General features: G+C 38.9%; 1 protein-coding gene across 9 annotated transcripts in view; it reads left to right on the top strand.

Moving 5' to 3' along the window:
- Nucleotides 1-18,085, top strand: part of tnip1 (TNFAIP3 interacting protein 1) — a 72,476-nt gene that overhangs the window by 30,059 nt on the left and 24,332 nt on the right. For 7 of the 9 annotated variants that reach the window (XM_055160139.1, XM_020924591.2, XM_055160140.1 and 4 more), the window contains 5 exons: nt 270-355; nt 1,574-1,633; nt 7,879-8,079; nt 9,933-10,027; nt 16,343-16,496. In XM_055160139.1, coding sequence (XP_055016114.1) covers nt 270-355; nt 1,574-1,633; nt 7,879-8,079; nt 9,933-10,027; nt 16,343-16,496 — 596 coding nt within the window. The remainder of the gene's footprint in view (nt 1-269; nt 356-1,573; nt 1,634-7,878; nt 8,080-9,932; nt 10,028-16,342; nt 16,497-18,085) is intronic. The other 2 variants (XM_055160141.1, XM_055160143.1) reach the window with 1 other exon arrangement.

Below are 18,085 nucleotides of genomic sequence, written 5' to 3'. Positions count from 1 at the left end.
GGTCGTCCCTCGCTTTAACTGCTGCTGTAAGCCTTGTCGTTTTGGTCTTCCTGTTAACCCCCTCTACATGATCCTGGATTTTTATTTCATGTTTTGGTCCAAATGTCCAAATTGTCCAAATAAATCCCTATTCCTAATATTGAACTCTGCTTCAAATTCACTCCTGTAACTGCTGTCCTCGCGAGTTTCATTTGACTGGTGTCTATGTCACTTTCCCTCAGTCCATTTCTTTATAGTCTTATTTTTTTAATATATTTTTTTATTTTCAGGTAAAGTTTGTCTCCACCCCGCCTCGGAGCAGAAGGACGACCAGACCATCTGTTTAGGGAAAACTCTGCAGCCCGAGAAGCCCATAGTGAGTCACCACATACTCTCCCATCTTATTCCATATTATACTGTTTGCGACACTTTATACTTTTTATACCTGTACCTAGGGCTGGGCGATATGATTCAAAAAATATATCTCGATATATTTTGCTGTATCTCGATATACGATATATATCTCGATATATGTTCAAGAAAAAATAACCCCCTAAAACTGAAAACTGCAAAAACAAATCTGCCAAATTCCACAAGGTCCTTTTTTTTTAAAATTGAAGTGTAAGAGGTCGGCAGTTCATACAGGAACATTTAAGATTACAAAAAACCCTAATTACATAAATAATAATTTAACTGTAAAATAAAATAAATAAAACATATTTTCTTCTTTTCATTCATAAATAAAACAACTGAACACAAGCTCATCTTTGCATTAACTCTGTTATCCAAACCAGAACCAGAACCATGAGCTCCTTTAGCAGAAGAAGCTCAGGATGTTCCTTATTTTAACAGATCCATGTTCCTCACCAGCGTCAGGAGCTCTGAGGTTTAATCCCACAATCCACTGCAGATCAAACCCAACGTTTCCAAACACTATTGTACAAGAGACACTGCAACAGATTATTAATTAAAATATTCTGCATAAATAAACTTTACAATATATAAAACATAACAACTACGAGCCACATCAGCTCGTTTGAGATAATAATGTGTTTAATAAAGTTCTGCGCACGTGTGTTTACATTTTACAGAAACAAAACTTAAGTGCATGGCTCATTTGCATAAACAGCACTTCTCACGCAGCTCAGCTTGTTTAGCTTCTTTCGGTCTTTAAAGACACGACTCGGTGGAACATGAGGATGTGCTGCTGATGGTTTTGTCTGTAAATGGTGGAAAAGGTTTGTGGTGCTTGAAGCTTTTCACTGGCACCAGCTTTCGGCGTTCACGGTGGTAGTGAGGAGTGAAGGAGACACGAGCGAACAAAATCAGGGAGGCGGAGGCGACGAGAGAGAAGGTAAACAAGCGAAGCGGCGAAATCAAAATTGAATATAAGCATTATATCGATGTATACGATATGTCAGAATTCATATCGAGTTTAAAAACTATCTCGATATATTTAAGATATCGATATATCGCCCACCCCTACCTGTACCTGTACCAAACTCTCAAATATGACCTGTTGTTTTAATAATAGTGCTCCCATTAGCCGCCAGTTTAAAGCTGCAGTGTGTAACTTTCCCGGTCTGTGTCGCAGGAGGCCTTATCAGAGTTTGAGGTGGTCAACATGGAGGGCAAACCGGCCGACGCCTTAACTGTACGTGTTTCACTGAGTTTTTATGATTTTTGTTGCTATTTATAACGCTCTGTTCCACCTTGTGATGTCATGAAGTGGTCGTCTTCAAGTGAACAGCTCATTTTACCTTTAGTTCAGGAGAAATTGGCAATTCCAGGGCTGATCCCAGTGTTTCTAGTGAAGGTGTGTGGACTTTAAAAACACAGTGGAGCACTTTCTGTATCACAAGATGACATCACAAGTTGGAACACAGTGTTTTCAGTTTGAGAGAAGAGCTCGGCCTAAATCTGCAGGTGTGTTTGTGTGTTAAACATGTGAATGAAACAAAACAAAACTCCAGGTCTGTTTGTGATAGTAACATCAGAAAATGGAGTACCGTATTTTCCGGAGTATAAGTCGCACCAGCCCAAAAAATGTGTAATGAAGAAGAAAAAAAAACATATATAAGACGCATTTTTTGAGGAAAATTTATCTTATAAAATCTGAAACCAGGAACCGACATTTCCTGTTGAAAGTGAAATTCTAGTAAAAACAATAGAACAGAAAACAGCAGACTGTTAACGTCACATATGAACAGTTCTTTAAATAACTACCGTGTTTTTTGGACTATAAGTGGCACTTTTTTCATGGTTTGGGTGTTTCCTGTGACTTATACTCGGGTGCGACTTCTATATTAAAACGTTTGAGTGAAGTGTGGAGAGGCTCTAGTCTTGTGTGTGAGGATCTGCTGCTCCTGTTCCTCCTGCACCACTGTCACTTCACTTTACTGCGCATGTCTCCTGCAAAAAGAGCCTCTGTCCTGTCTGTATCATGTCAGTCGATCGCACCGTTACTTCTGCACAACTGAACAATTAAACGCATACGAACCGAACCAGGACTGATCCAGGTCCGGGACCGGGACCAGACCGGGACCAGGGCGAACTCTGAGCTTTGACTCCGAGCCTCCGCGGGGTTCGAGCCTCAGCTTCGGGGTCCGGTCCTGCCGTGGGCTCTGAGCCTCCGGTCTGGTCCCGGTCTGGTCTCGGTGTCAGTCCTGGTCTTAGTCCCGGTCTGGTCCCGGGCTGGTCCCGGTCTGGTCTCAGTCTCAGTCTGGTCCCAATCTCAGTTCTGATCTCCGTCTCGGTCTGGTCTCGGTCTGGTCTCGGTCTGGTCTCGGTCTCATCTCGGTCTCATCTCGGTCTCATCTCGGTCTCATCTCGGTCTCATCTCGGTCTCATCTCGGTCTCAGTCCCGCTCTTGTCCTGGTCTGGTCTCAGTCTCGGTCTGGTCCCAGTTTCAGTCCCGCTCTGGTCCCGCTCTGGTCCCGGTTTCAGTCCTGCTCTGGTCCAGGACCTGGATCAGTCCAGGTTCAGTCCGTATGCAGCGCAAAAGTCCGACATCGCAGTCACGGAAGTCACGTAAACGGGAAACGTTATCCGTTTTTTCCATTTTTCATTTCAACGCAAAATCGAAAAATGGAAAATTAAATCATTATCCGTTTGTTAATTTTGGTTTTGGAGACAAATAATGAAGAAAACTGTTATTTTTTCATTTTCTTATTTTTGGTTTAATATTGAAAAACGAATGAACGAATGATACATGGTTTCTTTAGTTTACTCATTGCTCTTCTTCAGAACTCGGGGCCTGTACGTCAGAACGATCCCGGGTCTTAATGGAGGATTTCTTGGTGTTTATTGTGAATCCACTCGGGAACTTCCAGGTCCCGTAGTCTGCGTCCCGCCCCGCAGCGCTGAAACTCTCATCCCAGTGTTTTGTGACTAAACAAAGATGGCTGCGGGGCCCGAGTTGACTCATTGCGGGGAAAGTCCAGGATTATCCAGACCTGAATCACGGAGCTCGTATCAACAGGGGAATGTTCTGCTCAAGGGGGAGAAAAAAAAAACGCTCGAGTAAAAGTAAAATCACGTGAAAACATCTCGTCACAAACAGACCTGGAGTTGTGTTGTTTTTTTTTTGTTTCATTCGCACAAGTTTAACACACAAACCTGCAGATTTAGGTTCTTCTCTCAAATAGAAAAACACGCTGTTCCACCTCGTGATGTCATGTGATAATACAGAAACCGCTCCACACACTTTGACTAGATTTACTGGATCTTAGGGATGTAACGATATCCAAACCTCTCGATATGATATTGTCACGATATCCATCTCACAGTACGATATTTATTGCGATATTTTGGCAAAAAAAAAAATATGTACAAAATTTTGACTACGCTACTTTTCTCTCGTGATCCAAAAATCCCCCAAATTACGATTTTAAAGTGTTTCATAAGTTTCATAAATTTCAGCATGTGGATTGAGCTGAAACAGAACAAAGGATCATGGTCTATGTAGTTCTCACTGTTTTTTAGCTGTGGCTGCACCAGAACTATTAATTTAAACAGACACTTGTGATTTGATATATTGTGATGGTCCATGATATTATCGTGAGACTTTTGACGATACGATATCACAATATTTCGATTATTTTTACATCCCTGCTAGATCTTAATTATCTTAGCACAATTTCATAACCATAAAAACAAATTAATTCATCGTAAACCCTACTTTCCCATTTCCTTTTCTAAAATCCAGTATTATAAGAAAACCATCCACTTGTCCTCCAATTTCAAAGCTGTTAAAACCCTAGAAATTCTAAGCATTTTAATTTATACATTTTTATTTGTTAGTGAATTTTGGTTATTTGTGACCTTTGGCTACTCCCCATTGTAAGAACCCTGGAAGTTGTAGACCGTGCACCGGCCAATCAGCGAAGAGCTGTGAAGCCGGCAATTACTTGAACACCACTGAGCGTTCTGGCGCATTACATACGTCACGACCAAACAGCAGCGATTGGTTAAATAAAAAAAGTGCCCGCCTACCGTCGAGTGAAGGAATCCTAATGCTGCAAGGTCAGACAGTTTCCACAAAGTGAAACTGGCCGATGAATCAGACTAACTCCCCATGTCCTGTACATTTTGATTGTTATTCTTTGTATAATATTTATCTTTTGTGTAATGCCTTGTATATAATAATAATAATTAATTATTATTATTATAGTAATCATAAAAAAATAAAATAAAAAATACACCTTTACATAGTAGTAGTATCACAATTTCAACCCTGGAGTCACTGATCTCTATTAACTAAAGGTGAAAAGGAGCTGTTCACTGGAAAACTACCACTTCATGACATCACAAGGTGGAACAGAGCATTTTGAGCTTTGGAAATGTAAACATACTAATAATAAAGGATTAGTCAAATGTGTGTGAATGAAACAACATTATAACACGACTTAAAGCTCACAAGAGTCAGTTTTGTGGCCATACTGGCTTGTCAAAGTCTGATCCTGTCAGATCTCAGAAGCTCAGCAGCCTGGGCCTGGGTACTACTTGGATGGGAGACACTGGGAATTCCAGGAGCCACAGTGGGGACACCAGTGGCAAAAAAAAACAAACCTGTTGTTGTGTCCTTAGGCAAGACACTTCACCCACATTGCCTAGTATGAAAGTGGAGTGTGCATGAGTGATGGTGGTGGTCAGAGGGGCTGATGGTGCAGATTGGCAGCCTCGCTTCTGTCGGTCTGCCCCAGGGCAGCTGTGGCTACAGTAGTATCTTACCACCACTGAGTGTGGAGTGACTGAATAATGAACTGTAAACCGCTTTGGGTGTCTTGAAAGGCGCTATATAAATGCAATCAATCAATCAATCAATCAATTTTGTGTAATATAGAACCTTTAAAACTTGTAATAGTAAAAATTGCTACAGTGTATATATATATATATTTTTTACATTTTAATTTGACTATACAAAGTCTATAGTACAGACTCTTTAAGATTTTACATTTTTTTTTACAATTTGACAAAAAATCTATCTTTTACTCTAAGATTTTCTTTGAAAATTCATGTATACAATATTAAACCTTAAAACTATTTGTACTGCTTTTTTCCTCCTTGCATTAATACACAATAATTATACTTAAATATACTTTAAAAAACAAAAAAAAACAAAAAAACATTTATGCAGCACTACCATCTTTTAAAATGTACGATATATTTTATTTTGTTTCCTGTCGGTGTTTTCAAAAGCTGCTCTCTGTTGGTAAATTGTTTTTGTTACTATTAATATTACTATTGTTGCTATTATCATTATTGTTGTCGACTAATTATAGCCAAACCTTCTAGTGACGTTTGTTCTTAAGTGGTTCTTTGAGTTCGGATGGAAAAGCGAGGCGGTGCGTGTGCGTACGTTAACTCTCGATCTTAACATTCCGCTCCCGTCAGGATATTTATGCTCTGAAAAAACAGGACGGGCCGGTTCCGCGATCAGCTGACGACTTTATTTCAGACGCATTTTTAGATAACACGGCGTCACAGCGAGCCTTAAATGTAGGTTAGGGAAATACCTGAGAGCTCGATTCAGACTCGATTCAGTTGCGCGAGAGTTTCTGATGTGAATGGACGAAAATACACAGCGAGGATTTAAGGAGACGGGCTGTAAGGTCGGAGAAAATGTGTTTGTTTATTCATTTATTTCGCTATTTAAAGGCGCGTTGTGTGGATTTTCTGGTGGTGGGTTTGTCAAATATGAGATTAAACCTTTTTATCTTCATGAAAACCAAACCAGACCAAGTTACGAGTCAGATCTGTGGAGAGGCAAACCCGCTCACAGTCAGAATTTTAGTTTTTATAGGTATTTTTGAGCTATAAAACCTGATTTGATTAAAAAAATAATAAGGTAGAGCTGTTTAATGTCACTGCAGAACATTGCAGGCAGAGCAAAGACATATCCCCAACCAAAAAGTTACATAGTGCAACTTTAAAGATTTATTTATGCATTTTTAAAATTATTTTGGTTAAAAAAATGACTTTATTTTACAATGGAACATAATAAGATCCATATTGACTTCCATGCGATTATATCAACAGAAACATAACTCATAGTGTATATGCATTGTTTTTTAGTTTTTTTTTCCTCCCCCACATAAAATTAATATCAACGTAAGTGTTCATAAAAAAATTTATTCTTATCTTATTATTTATGATTAAATTACCAATTATTATTATATCCTCCTGGGACCCGAAGAACAAAAAGTGTATTGCAATATATATATTTTTTGTGATTTTTATTTATTTATTTATTTTTATCTATTATCTATTTGGAGGGAAATGAACACCTTAGAATTTTGATTTTGTTAATTTTATTTTTATTTATTTAACATGTCCTCTGTAATCGACACCAGGGACATTTTGGTATTAAATTACTGTGATGTTAACAACCAAACAACTTTTTTGATGATGATGTCTTTTTTTTTTTTTTTTTTCATAGTGTAACCACAAACTCCGATTGAGTTATTATTATTATTTTTTTTAATCCTGGACTTGAATAGTACCTATAGTACCCCAGCCCTATTTAGTCAGAGGAACTTAGTCCTCCCATTAAGAGTCAAAATATCATCTCAAAACACTTAAAAGATAAACTTGTTAACTCAATGTCCGCTTATAAAGGACACAAATGAATGGACCAGGTCTCAGGAGGGTATTAAGGGTATTAAATAAGAAATCTGCCTGCTTTAAAATTGTTCTTCCTTTAGCATTGGGTTTGGCTCTTTTTGTCATTTCACCCTCAATCTTGAGAAAATGACAAGTTTCTGATTCATTTATATTTCATTCATTTAAAGGCTCTTGCACAAGACAAAAACAGACCTGGAGTTGTTTTGTTTCATTCACGTGTTTGCGTAATCCCGTAGTAAACATCTCCTTTTACCTTGAATTCAGGAGAGATTGAAATTGCGATTCTAGTGAATCTTCAGGTGTCACCACATGACATCACAAAGTAGAACAGTGTTTTCTGGAGTTTTGTTTCATTTGAGTAACACTTTATTATTAGTCTGTCTACGTCTTCTAAAGCTCAAAATGCTCTGTAACGTTCTGACAAAGATTTCTGAAGTTTTAGAAATGGACCATAACCTAAAAACTAAAGTTATATTTTGTAAAGTGAGTTTTTAATACTTTTATTCCAACTCAAAAGTGAAAACTGCTTCAAAATTAATAAAAAATATAGTCCATAATGCATTTTGTCTGTGTAATCTCTGTCGTTCAGGTGGGATCCATAGCAAAATTAAAGTTACACAATGCACCTTTTAATGTCTTTTAATTGTTTTTCTATTGTATCAGAGCTAAAAACACTAATTTATGGCGTTATATTTGCTCACACTGAAGCAGACTGAACGTGCTGATGTCCACGTCGCCTCTTTTCTCACCGTCTCCTCTCGTTTTCTGTCTCAGGCCGGGTCAGTGATCCCCCTCCTCCCTCAGGAGAACATCGAGCTGGCCTCTCAGCTCAAACGCCTGGAGAGCTCCTTCAGCATCTTCGCCGAGGAGTCCAACCCCAACCAGCTGCTGGCCCACCTGGGACGCATGGCCGTGGAGTTCCACCACCTGTCCTCCAAGGTCCAGAAGAACGAGCAGAGGACCTCACTGCTGCAGGTACGGGACCGACCGGCAAACTCTGGAGAAGAGCTTTAGATCCATCAGCAGTTAAATTTAGTGTTAACATTTAATTTTTATTTGATTTTGTTTTATTTTTATTGATTGTAATTTCATTTAATTTTATTTTTTTATTATTATTTTTATTTATTAAATTTATGTTTATTTTAATTTAGTGTGTATTTATTTATTTTTTATTTTTTTTAAATTAGTTTTTATTTTTATTTAAGGGTGCATTGTGTAACTTTTCTGGTGGATTTTCTGCCAGAGTTCTTTTCTTCATGGAGATGTTATTTCTTTGTCTGGAATGTTTCACAGTGTGGCATTAAACCAGGGTTGTCAAACTCAAATACACAGAGGCCAAAATTAAAAACTGTCATGGGCCAAACTAAATATTTATTGAAAAATTTCAACAACATCTGCATGTTTTCTCTTCTTTTGAGATATTTAATGTTAAACCTTTTCTTATTAAAATAAATGTTTAATAATAGTTTTGTTTAAACACTGAATCCAGAACAAGCAGAATATAAAATAATAACAATAAAATAAATACATAAATAATAATTAATTAATAAATATAATTCATAATTAAATAAATAATGTCTCTATAGTTTATCTGTAGTTGGTGGGCAGCTCTAATACAGATTTGATATGATCTCACGGGCCAAAATTGGCCCCACGGCCTGAGTTTAACATGTCTGCGTTAAACCTTTCTATCCCCACGGAGACCAAACCAGACCAAGTTACAGGTCAGATTTGTGGAGAGGCGACCTCGCTCAGTCAGAATGTCAGTTTTTGTAGGTATTTTTGAGCTATAAAACCACCTGTGATTAAGTAAAGGCAAGGTAGAGATGTTTAATGTCACACTGTGGAACATTCCAGGCAAAGAAAGGACATATCCACAGAAACAACTGAAAAGTTACATAGTGCACCTTTAAATATATATATATATTTTTTTTAAATATAAAGGAATATGGTTCATGTGTACAGAAAAAAATGTGTGTGTTTGTTTCAGGTGTTTTTATCAGTGAGCACAGGTAGAGGGCGCTCTTGGAAAAAAAAAGGATCAAAACTTTAGACAAAACAAAATCCAGACGCTCCAGAAAAGTAAAGTCGAAATGACTAAATCCATTCTTTATCAGGACTGAGATAAAATCATGATGTTTTTTTTTTTTTCTTTATACATATACAGGGTTACACAACATGGGGAAAGAGAGAGAAAATAAATATAAAGTAAATAAAAATATTGTTTGTCTGTGGATCCACCAAAATTGTGATACAAATTCAATATACCATATCCACACAAGTATGTATATATTAACACATATTTATATAGATGTATACATATAATAAAATAAATCATGATATCTTTAATCCATTGAGTCAGACATTTTCGGAAACCACTCCTTGGAGCTTAAATTTGTGACGTCATCCAGTGGCTTTAAAATCCCTGAAATCCGTTTCCCACAGTTGGTTCTGGTGTTTTCCGTATTTCTTTTGCGTTCACTGCTGCGTTAACCTTTCCTGACCTTTTGACCCTCTGCGTGGGATAAACTGAAGACCTTCACAAAGCGCACACACACAGAGTAGGGACTTCCAGACCTCCCTCTCCCCAGACACTTCCTCCAGCTCTTCCGGGGGAATCCCAGAACATTCCCAGACCAGGCGAGAGACGTAGTTCCTTCAGGTCGTCTCCTTCTTCTCTCTTTTTCCTGTGGGACATGAACATCCTGAACAGTTGCCTTCCCCTCATCTCCGCTCAGCTCCTCCTGCTCTTCTTCACGTGTAGGAGGAGGAGCAGCGTCTCTACTCCGAGCTCCTCTAATGTTCCGTTTGTCCCGTTTGTGTCGCAGACTCTGTGCGAGCAGCTGAGGCAGGAGAACAACGAGCTGAGGAAGAAAATGGAAGAGGACCACCACATCCGGAACAGGGACCTGGAGCAGCTCAGGTGTGTAGCGCTTTCTCTCACCACCAGGGGGCGCGAAACTATCATACTCGAGAAGCTTCAGGGATTTGGTCCTGGTTTAGTTTGAATTTAAAAAAAAAATTAGGATCTGGACACTCGATACACGTTCTAATGGGGACGGGACGAGACACGCGATTGAACGAGACAAAACGAGATTTTGACGTAATTTCAGAGATATAAATAGTTCGATTTAGTTCCCAAACTTGACTTCAGACTTTATATTTACTTCATTTAATACTTTTGTCGTCATTCTTGCATTGTTTTTTGGAACTACGGCTTCTCAAAGATGCAGCCCACCAGCACAGTTTTATTTAGATTTATTGTCATTTCATTTAATTGTATTGTTATTATTATTTTTATTTATTTAATTTATATTATTTATTTTTATTTAATTTATATTTATTATTATTATTATTTTTATTTATTTAATTTATACTAATTTTAATTTAATTTATATTTATTGTTATTATTATTTTTATTTATGTAATTTATATTTATTTTAATTAAATTTATATACATTTTTTAAATTAGTTTTTATTTTTATTTAAAGGTGCATTGTTGAACTTTTCTGGTGGATTGTCTGCCAAATTCTTTTATTCATGGAGATGTTATTTCTTTTTCTGGAATGTTTCACAGTGTGGCATTAAACCAGGGGTGTAAACTCAAATTCACAGAGGCCAAAATTAAAAACAGGGACTAAGTCGTGGGCCAAACTAAATTTTTATAGAAAAATTTCAACATCTGCATGTTTTCTCTTCTTTCGAGATCTGTAATATTAAACCTTTTCTTATTAAAATAAATGTTTAATAATAGTTTTGTTTAAACATTGAATCCAGACCAAGCAGAATATAAAATAATAACGACATTTTAAAGGCCCACCAGCACTTAACCGTTTTTTGTCCAGTTCAAATGGGGAGAAAAAATCTCACAGGATTGTTTTTCTCAAGTTTGGCACGAGATCTAGTCCCATCCCTACATTCTAACCCAGGCTAAACTTGCTAAAATCGTTTACAATTTTGGTGAAGTTTGTGTTTTTTCCCCGTGATGTGACGAGAGGATTTTCCATAATTGCTACTTAGTTTGGGAGAAAGTTACGACAGGGACATTTCATCCAAAAAGTCCTGAGGTCAGAGAGTGAAGGAGGACACTGGGTCAGATTTTATTCAGCTTTTACAATAGAGGCTTTGCACCGTCACGTGACCCCATAGCAACGGTAACTACGCCGCCATGACACCGGACACGCGAGATCAAGCGTGGCTGCTAAACAGAGCGAGCGTGTTCCATCTCTCCCGAAATATCTCGACTCGCTGGCCTCAGATGAACGAAAAAACTACTTGGAAAAGCTAAAATGAATCTCTAATATCGATCCTTATAATGTGACCATCAGTTTCTACTCCGGTTCGACAGAATTATGGCCAGAAGTAGAATTTCCGAATATATCAAACTACTTGATATTTGCGACTAGTAGCTACACCAAAGAACAGATCAAGGCTTATAAAAGCCTAGAGTTATACCAGTATTTTGTTGCTGGGTGGGTCAGATATGTTTATGTAGGAAAAGCTACCAGTAATGTCAAGGTTTTAATCGGAAAGGTAAGCGTTTTCCAAAATTTCAACGCGATAATCGTTTGTTTACAAATGCAACGGAACACGAAAAAAAATAGCTAATGTTATTTTCGCGCAGGTAAACCACTCTCAGCGATTGAATGAGACACACCTGAAGCCTTGGATCGCAGCAACTAATGAAGGGACGATAATAACAGCCCACTGCAGTTGTATGGCAGGCTTAGGAGGAACATGTTCTCATGTAGAAGCGATTCTGTTCGCCGTTGAAGCAGGAGTACGAATAAAACGAACTAAATCGTGCACTTCAGTCCCTTGTAAGTGGTTGATGCCGACATCTGTGGCAGAAGTTCCTTATCGTGAACTCTGAGAGAACTGAGAACTGAGAGAGTTCAAATGTGACGATGATTTCGACAGAAACACAAACAGGAGTCTGAGTAGCAGTAGAAACCGTATCTTCCAACTCGCATATAAACATGTCACTCGCCGTAGGACCGATGTTTTCTTTGTTGCCTTGCTTATCCACAACTAAGTCTTTTTACGAGCAGATCTCTGTAACGTTCAAGTATCTTTTCACGGCCGATTGTTTCGCAGTTCGGCTCACAGACTCTTCGACTCGTGCCCCATATTGATCGTAGGAGCCCAATCTGGGTTCGTTGGATCATAGACTGGTGCGGGTTTTCCTGGATAAATGAATGAAATTTTAGTTCAGTAAATGTGCTTCTTTCATTAAATAAGCTATGAAACAATTTAAATAGCAAATACCTTGATGAAAGTGACGCGAGCAAACTTCGGGTGACTTGATAGTACCATTAGAAATCTCGTGATAACTCTTGACGTTTCCTTGGTATCTCCCGACGTTTCCTTGGTAACTCCCGACGTTTCCCCGGTGTGACGCCCGACGTTTCCCCGGTGTGACGCCCGACGTTTCCCCGGTGTGACTCCCGACGTTTCCCCGGTGTAACTCCCGACGTTTCTCCGTGTTGGAACTCCCGACGTTTCTCCATGTTGGAACTCCCGACGTTTCTCCGCGTTGTAACTCCCGACGTTTCTCCGCGTTGTAACTCCCGACGTTTCCCTGGTGTAACTCCCGACGTTTCTCCGCGTTGTAACTCCCGACGTTTCTCCGCGTTGGAACTCCCGACGTTTCTCCGCGTTGGAACTCCCGACGTTTCTCCGCGTTGGAACTCCCGACGTTTCTCCGCGTTGGAACTCCCGACGTTTCTCCGCGTTGGAACTCCCGACGTTTCTCCGCGTTGGACTCCGACGTTTTCCCGTTGGAAACTCCCGACGTTTCTCCCGCGTTGGAACTCCCGACGTTTCCCGCGTTGGAACTCCCGACGTTTCTCCGCGTTGTAACTCCCGACGTTTCTCCGCGTTGTAACTCCCGACGTTTCTCCGCGTTGGAACTCCCGACGTTTCTCCGCGTTGTAACTCCCGACGTTTCTCCGCGTTGTAACTCCCGACGTTTCTCCGTGTTGTAACTCCCGAAACTCCTTCAGCTGCCCCAGGCTGTGTCCGAATATCTACACTATTCCATAATTAGGACTGATTTTAGGGGTCACGCCATTTTCAGGAGTGCCCGAATGTCCAGCTGGTGAAAAAGTCGTGCACTCAAAATTCCCACAATGTACCCTGAAAAAGCAGTGTGGTCATTAGATTCAATATAGACCATGATGCACTGGGAGAATCGGAAAAACAGCTTCGTTCAGTGACATTTGTTTAACTGGACACAACCCGACTGAACGAAGCAGAGAAAAGCGCTGATCCTGATTCTGAATAAAACACTTTAGCTTTAACCACTTTAACTTCAGCTGTTAAAAGAGCAATAATTTCCACATGTCAGACAAAAAGCAAATAATCCAGCTTGTTTACGTGAAATCCAGCATGACAAAAACTCGTACGGTTATTATTAGTCCATAAAAACTTGTGTTCGAGTCTGATTTGGTCTTTTATTTATGACAGAAATCAAGTTTTATCAGCGTTTGGACTTTATCTTTTTTCACCCAGACGCCAGAATCACGTGACGGGAATGTGTAGTGAGTGCACTGTAGGGGGCGCTAAAGAGTACGGGACCAGGTTGGACGTTCGGACACGGCCCCCTGGAGTAAAAGAAACGGAAATGACTGAACTAACACAGACATATCGGGGAATTTACAACACCCAGTAAAGCGTAAACAAGTGTCAAAGGTCGTGTTTGTGGAACTATCAGCTGCCAACATTCCTCCTGTTTTTGTTTTGTTTTGTTTTGTTTTCCCTCCTTCCTTCTTCCTCCTTCCTCGTCAACAGAGAATTCCCCTTAAAAATGTCTTCTGTGATTCCTGTTTAGAACTCCTGTCGGGTACTTCCTGTAATTTTTTAAACGTTTCTTTTCACAACGCGGCGCTTAACTGATGTGAAACTGTCATAAACACTCACCGCAGGTACTAACCCTCCAGACCAGACAAAAGTGCTCATTATAAAAACATAAAAAAAAACAAAAAACGGTGAAGTACTCTTTTAGTTTCAGTCTGTTCCTCTGCCCACTTCTCAGATGGTTTAGTTGACGGTTCAGTGTTGGTTTTGACAAGTTTTCAGGTTTTTCTCATTTAAAATCTTAAAAAAAAAAAAAAAAAAAGCTGTATTATGTTGAATTACCTCTATTTGAAAGCTTTTTTTTTTTTTTTTTTTTTTTTGCTTAATTCTTTTTATTTATTTCATTCATAAAGTATAAAAAGACATAAACAGTGTCACAACATCAAATATACAAGAAATGAAAGAAAAGGAGCCGAAAGAAAAGTCGTCTTGTGTTATCTGCCCCTTTTCCCTTTTTCAGACAAAACATCAACACTGATAGTTACTTTCATACCTGCAAATTTGTCTCCTTTGTCTTGGTCAGTTGGGTCATTCACGTGAATCGCATAGAACCGGAGAGTTTTTTTTTTTTTTTCGGAATTAATTTATTCTCCTTCGAAATAGAAATAATACATTACATTACTATTGCATTACTTTTGGCCGTATATGGACTGAACCCAGACTGAACCAGGGCTAAACCAGGACTAAAACAGAACTGACCCAGGACTAAAACAGGACTAAAAGACCAGGACTAAACCAGGACTAAAACAGGAACTGAACCCAGGACTACACCAGGACTAAACCAGAGTTCAGCCACGAGTTCAGCCAGGACTAAATCAGGTCTAAATCAGGTCTAAACCAGGGCCAAACCAGGACTAATCTTGGACTAGAACTTGGAAGCGCCTTGCAGACAAAGTGTCTGCGTGGTGCGATCAGGCGTCAGCTGCTCTTCGCCCCGTGGAGTGTGGAGTTCTGTGTCGTTCCTTTTGCTCGCGGTCACCTGACGGTCGACACGGGCGAGTCTCCGGCGTTTCTCTGCTGTTGATATCGCTGTGATTTTAGCGAATTTGTATGAACAAAAACCCAAAACTTCAATCCAGGTTAAAAAAGCACTGTGACGCACGATACTCACATTTGTACTGAGTGAAACATTACATTTTTTTCCTGTAATGCCACATTACTGTGTTAGAGCAAAAAAGCAACGCATTACAGTAATTCGTTACTTTTATAACCTCGATCTCAGGAATCATTCACAACACAGAATGTATGACTCTTCACTGATTGGCTGGTGCCTGATCTCGCACTTCTGGAGTTTCTCCGAACCGTCTAGTGTATTCTGATTCCTGATCTAGTCTCTGAAGAGAAATGAGACTGAGCGGAGGCACTAGGTGGCTCCAGCCTGGCTATAGAAATCCTAGAAAGTCATAGAAATTGAAAATTTTCCAGGCTTTTTGTGGTCAGTTTTGGAAATATCATGGAATTTTAGTATCTCTTTCACGCAACTACAGCGTTCTGTTCAGTTCTCATGAGTATTTCCGAACGTCTGCGCCTTTTTGTTTAAAAGAGACGACAATAAATGCACTGACAGGATTTTGAATGTTAAAAAAAATATAATACAAATGAAAACAGGAAACACACACAAAGGTTCTTGTAGAGGAACAAATGCAAGGAACAGTAAAATAAAAATGAAAAAAAAAAAGTTTCGGCCTTCATCATATCATTTTTGCATTTTTGTTGCTTTGGACCACAGTTTACAAAACAAAAACTATAATCCCAAACCATAAACCTTGAGTGGAAAGATTTAACATTTCATATTTAACCCTAAAAACTCTGATTAATTCTACACATGTAGGTGCCTTAAAGTCATGAAAAAGTCATGGGAAAGTTTTTAAATTTTGTCAGTGAAAAAGAGTGGGAAGTCACAGGTCAGGTCTGCGGAGAGGCGACCCCCGCTCGCCCTCTGAACGCCCCTTATTTTCTAGGTATTTCTGAGCCATAAAAACCACAGACACGAGCAGGTGACGGATGTTTCACCAAAAATTGCTTCCTGCGCCTTTGACTTAGAAACCTGATTCTAGTAAAAAAAAAAAAAAAACAACAATTAAAAAAAAACACTGTCAGTGTGAGTTGTGCGAGTTAGATCAAAGTTCACGAGTGAATGAAAACGAAAGTGACACGACGCGCAGTTGAACAATGAATTCACTTCTTGCCCACTCGCTCACAGCCAGACTTCCACTTTTGATTCATCGCGTCAGTCACCCACACGCTCTCTCTCTGGTAGTCTAGGGTCTTCCCAGAGGAGACGGCTGATTGGGCAGGGACGGGGGACAGGGGGAGAGCTGATTGGCCGAGCGGGACCGGACAGATCTTTTGAGCGCGTGTGTCTTCGGGGTTTTTGCAGGCAGGAGAACCAGAAGTTAAAGGAGCTGGTGACGGGGGGAACCGCAGCCACGCCGCAGCCGGACCCCGCGGAGCCAGGACAAACCAAAGAGGAGCCGGCGAAGGAGGAGACCACGGCCGTACGCGCCAAGATGGAGGTCAGCACGCCGCAGAAGGTAAATACACAAAGGCTAAAGTGTTATCGTGCTGTTTTCTGATCTATGTTGTAATGTTTTCTCTTCACAAACAGACCCGGAGTTGTGTTTTGTTTCTTTTACACATGTTTAACTCACAAATTCTATATATTTAGGCTCAGTTCTGGGTTCTCTCAAACAGAAAACACTCCGTTACACCTTGTGATGTCACGTGGTAATATAGAAAGTTCTCAAATGTTTTGTTGTCCACACACCTTCACTAGAATCATTTGGATGATTTCAGTTCTGGAATTGCCAAACTCTGCTGAACTAAATGTAAAAGGAGCTGTTCACTTGAAAACTACCGCTTCATGACATCACAAGGTGGAGCAGAGTGTTTTGAACTTTGGAGATGTAGACAGGCTCATAATAAAGAGTTAACATCAAACATGTGAATGAAACAAAACACAACTCAAGGTCTTGTAGAGGAAACATTTTATATATATATATATATATATATATATATATATATATGACTTAAATCAGGAGAGTCAAATTCACATTGGGCCAAAATTAAAAACTGGGACTAAGTTGTGGACCAAACTAAATATTTATTGAAAAATTTCAACAACGTCTGCATGTTTTCTCTTCTTTTTCGAGATGTGCAATGTTAAACTTTTTCTTATTCAAATAAATTTTTAATAAAGGTTTGGCTTAAACATTGAATCTAAAACAAACAGAATATAAAATAATAACAACATTTAAAATAAATAATGTCTCTATAGTCGGTCTGTAGTCGGTGGGCAGCTCTAATACAGATTTGATTTAATCTCACAGGCCAAATTTGGCCCCTGCACCAGAGTTTGACATGTCTGACTTAAAGCTTTACCTTTAAGTCCTCCTGATTTTCATTATACTGTATAATGACAATAAAGGCTTTCTATTCTATTCTAAATTTAAAATAAAATTGTGTTATTTTATCCTTGGCTGCAGTAAGACTGTCCAATAAATCTTGATTGAATTTGAAGTATAATCAGTAGGTACGGGACGAGATCTGGTGAGATCTGATCCCAGCCTTGACACTTAAATCTGTGCAATTAAATAAATTTTGATCACGTTTTCGATTTGTGTGTCAAACGATCTCCAAACTCACATAATTGAGTTGAAACGATTAAAGCCTAACAGTTTATTTTGGGATATTTTTTCTATAAATAAGTATATTTATTTAAATTTTTTTAAATATAGAGATTGTAGAACAGCTGGGTATATAGTTTATTTTGGACACATTTATGTTTTTTCTGCCTTATTTAATGTTCAAAGTTTATTTGATTCATTTTATGTTTTATACATCGCAAAACTGCTCTAAAGTACAGATTTGTAGCCTGTATTTATTTTCAATTTGAAAGTTTTGCGTAAAAAGAGAGAAATGCTGAATAAATGCATCGTGTAACTAAAAAAATAATCGTTTGAATAATCGTGATTTCAATATTGACCAAAATAATCGTGATAATGATGATAATTTTTTCCATAATCGAGCAGACGAAGAACAATCTCGTGAGGTTTTATCCTCTTTATTGTCTTGACATTTGGCACAGGCATGAAAGGGTTACGAATTGATCCAGTTATTCTAA

Source organism: Boleophthalmus pectinirostris, unplaced genomic scaffold (genome assembly GCF_026225935.1).
Source record: "Boleophthalmus pectinirostris isolate CB_2022bp ecotype Guang Dong unplaced genomic scaffold, ASM2622593v1 HiC_scaffold_3, whole genome shotgun sequence".
In the NCBI taxonomy this organism is placed as follows: Eukaryota; Metazoa; Chordata; class Actinopteri; order Gobiiformes; family Gobiidae; genus Boleophthalmus; species Boleophthalmus pectinirostris.
Note: the sequence above shows the minus strand (reverse complement) of the source record. Positions and strands in the feature narration are given on the sequence as shown.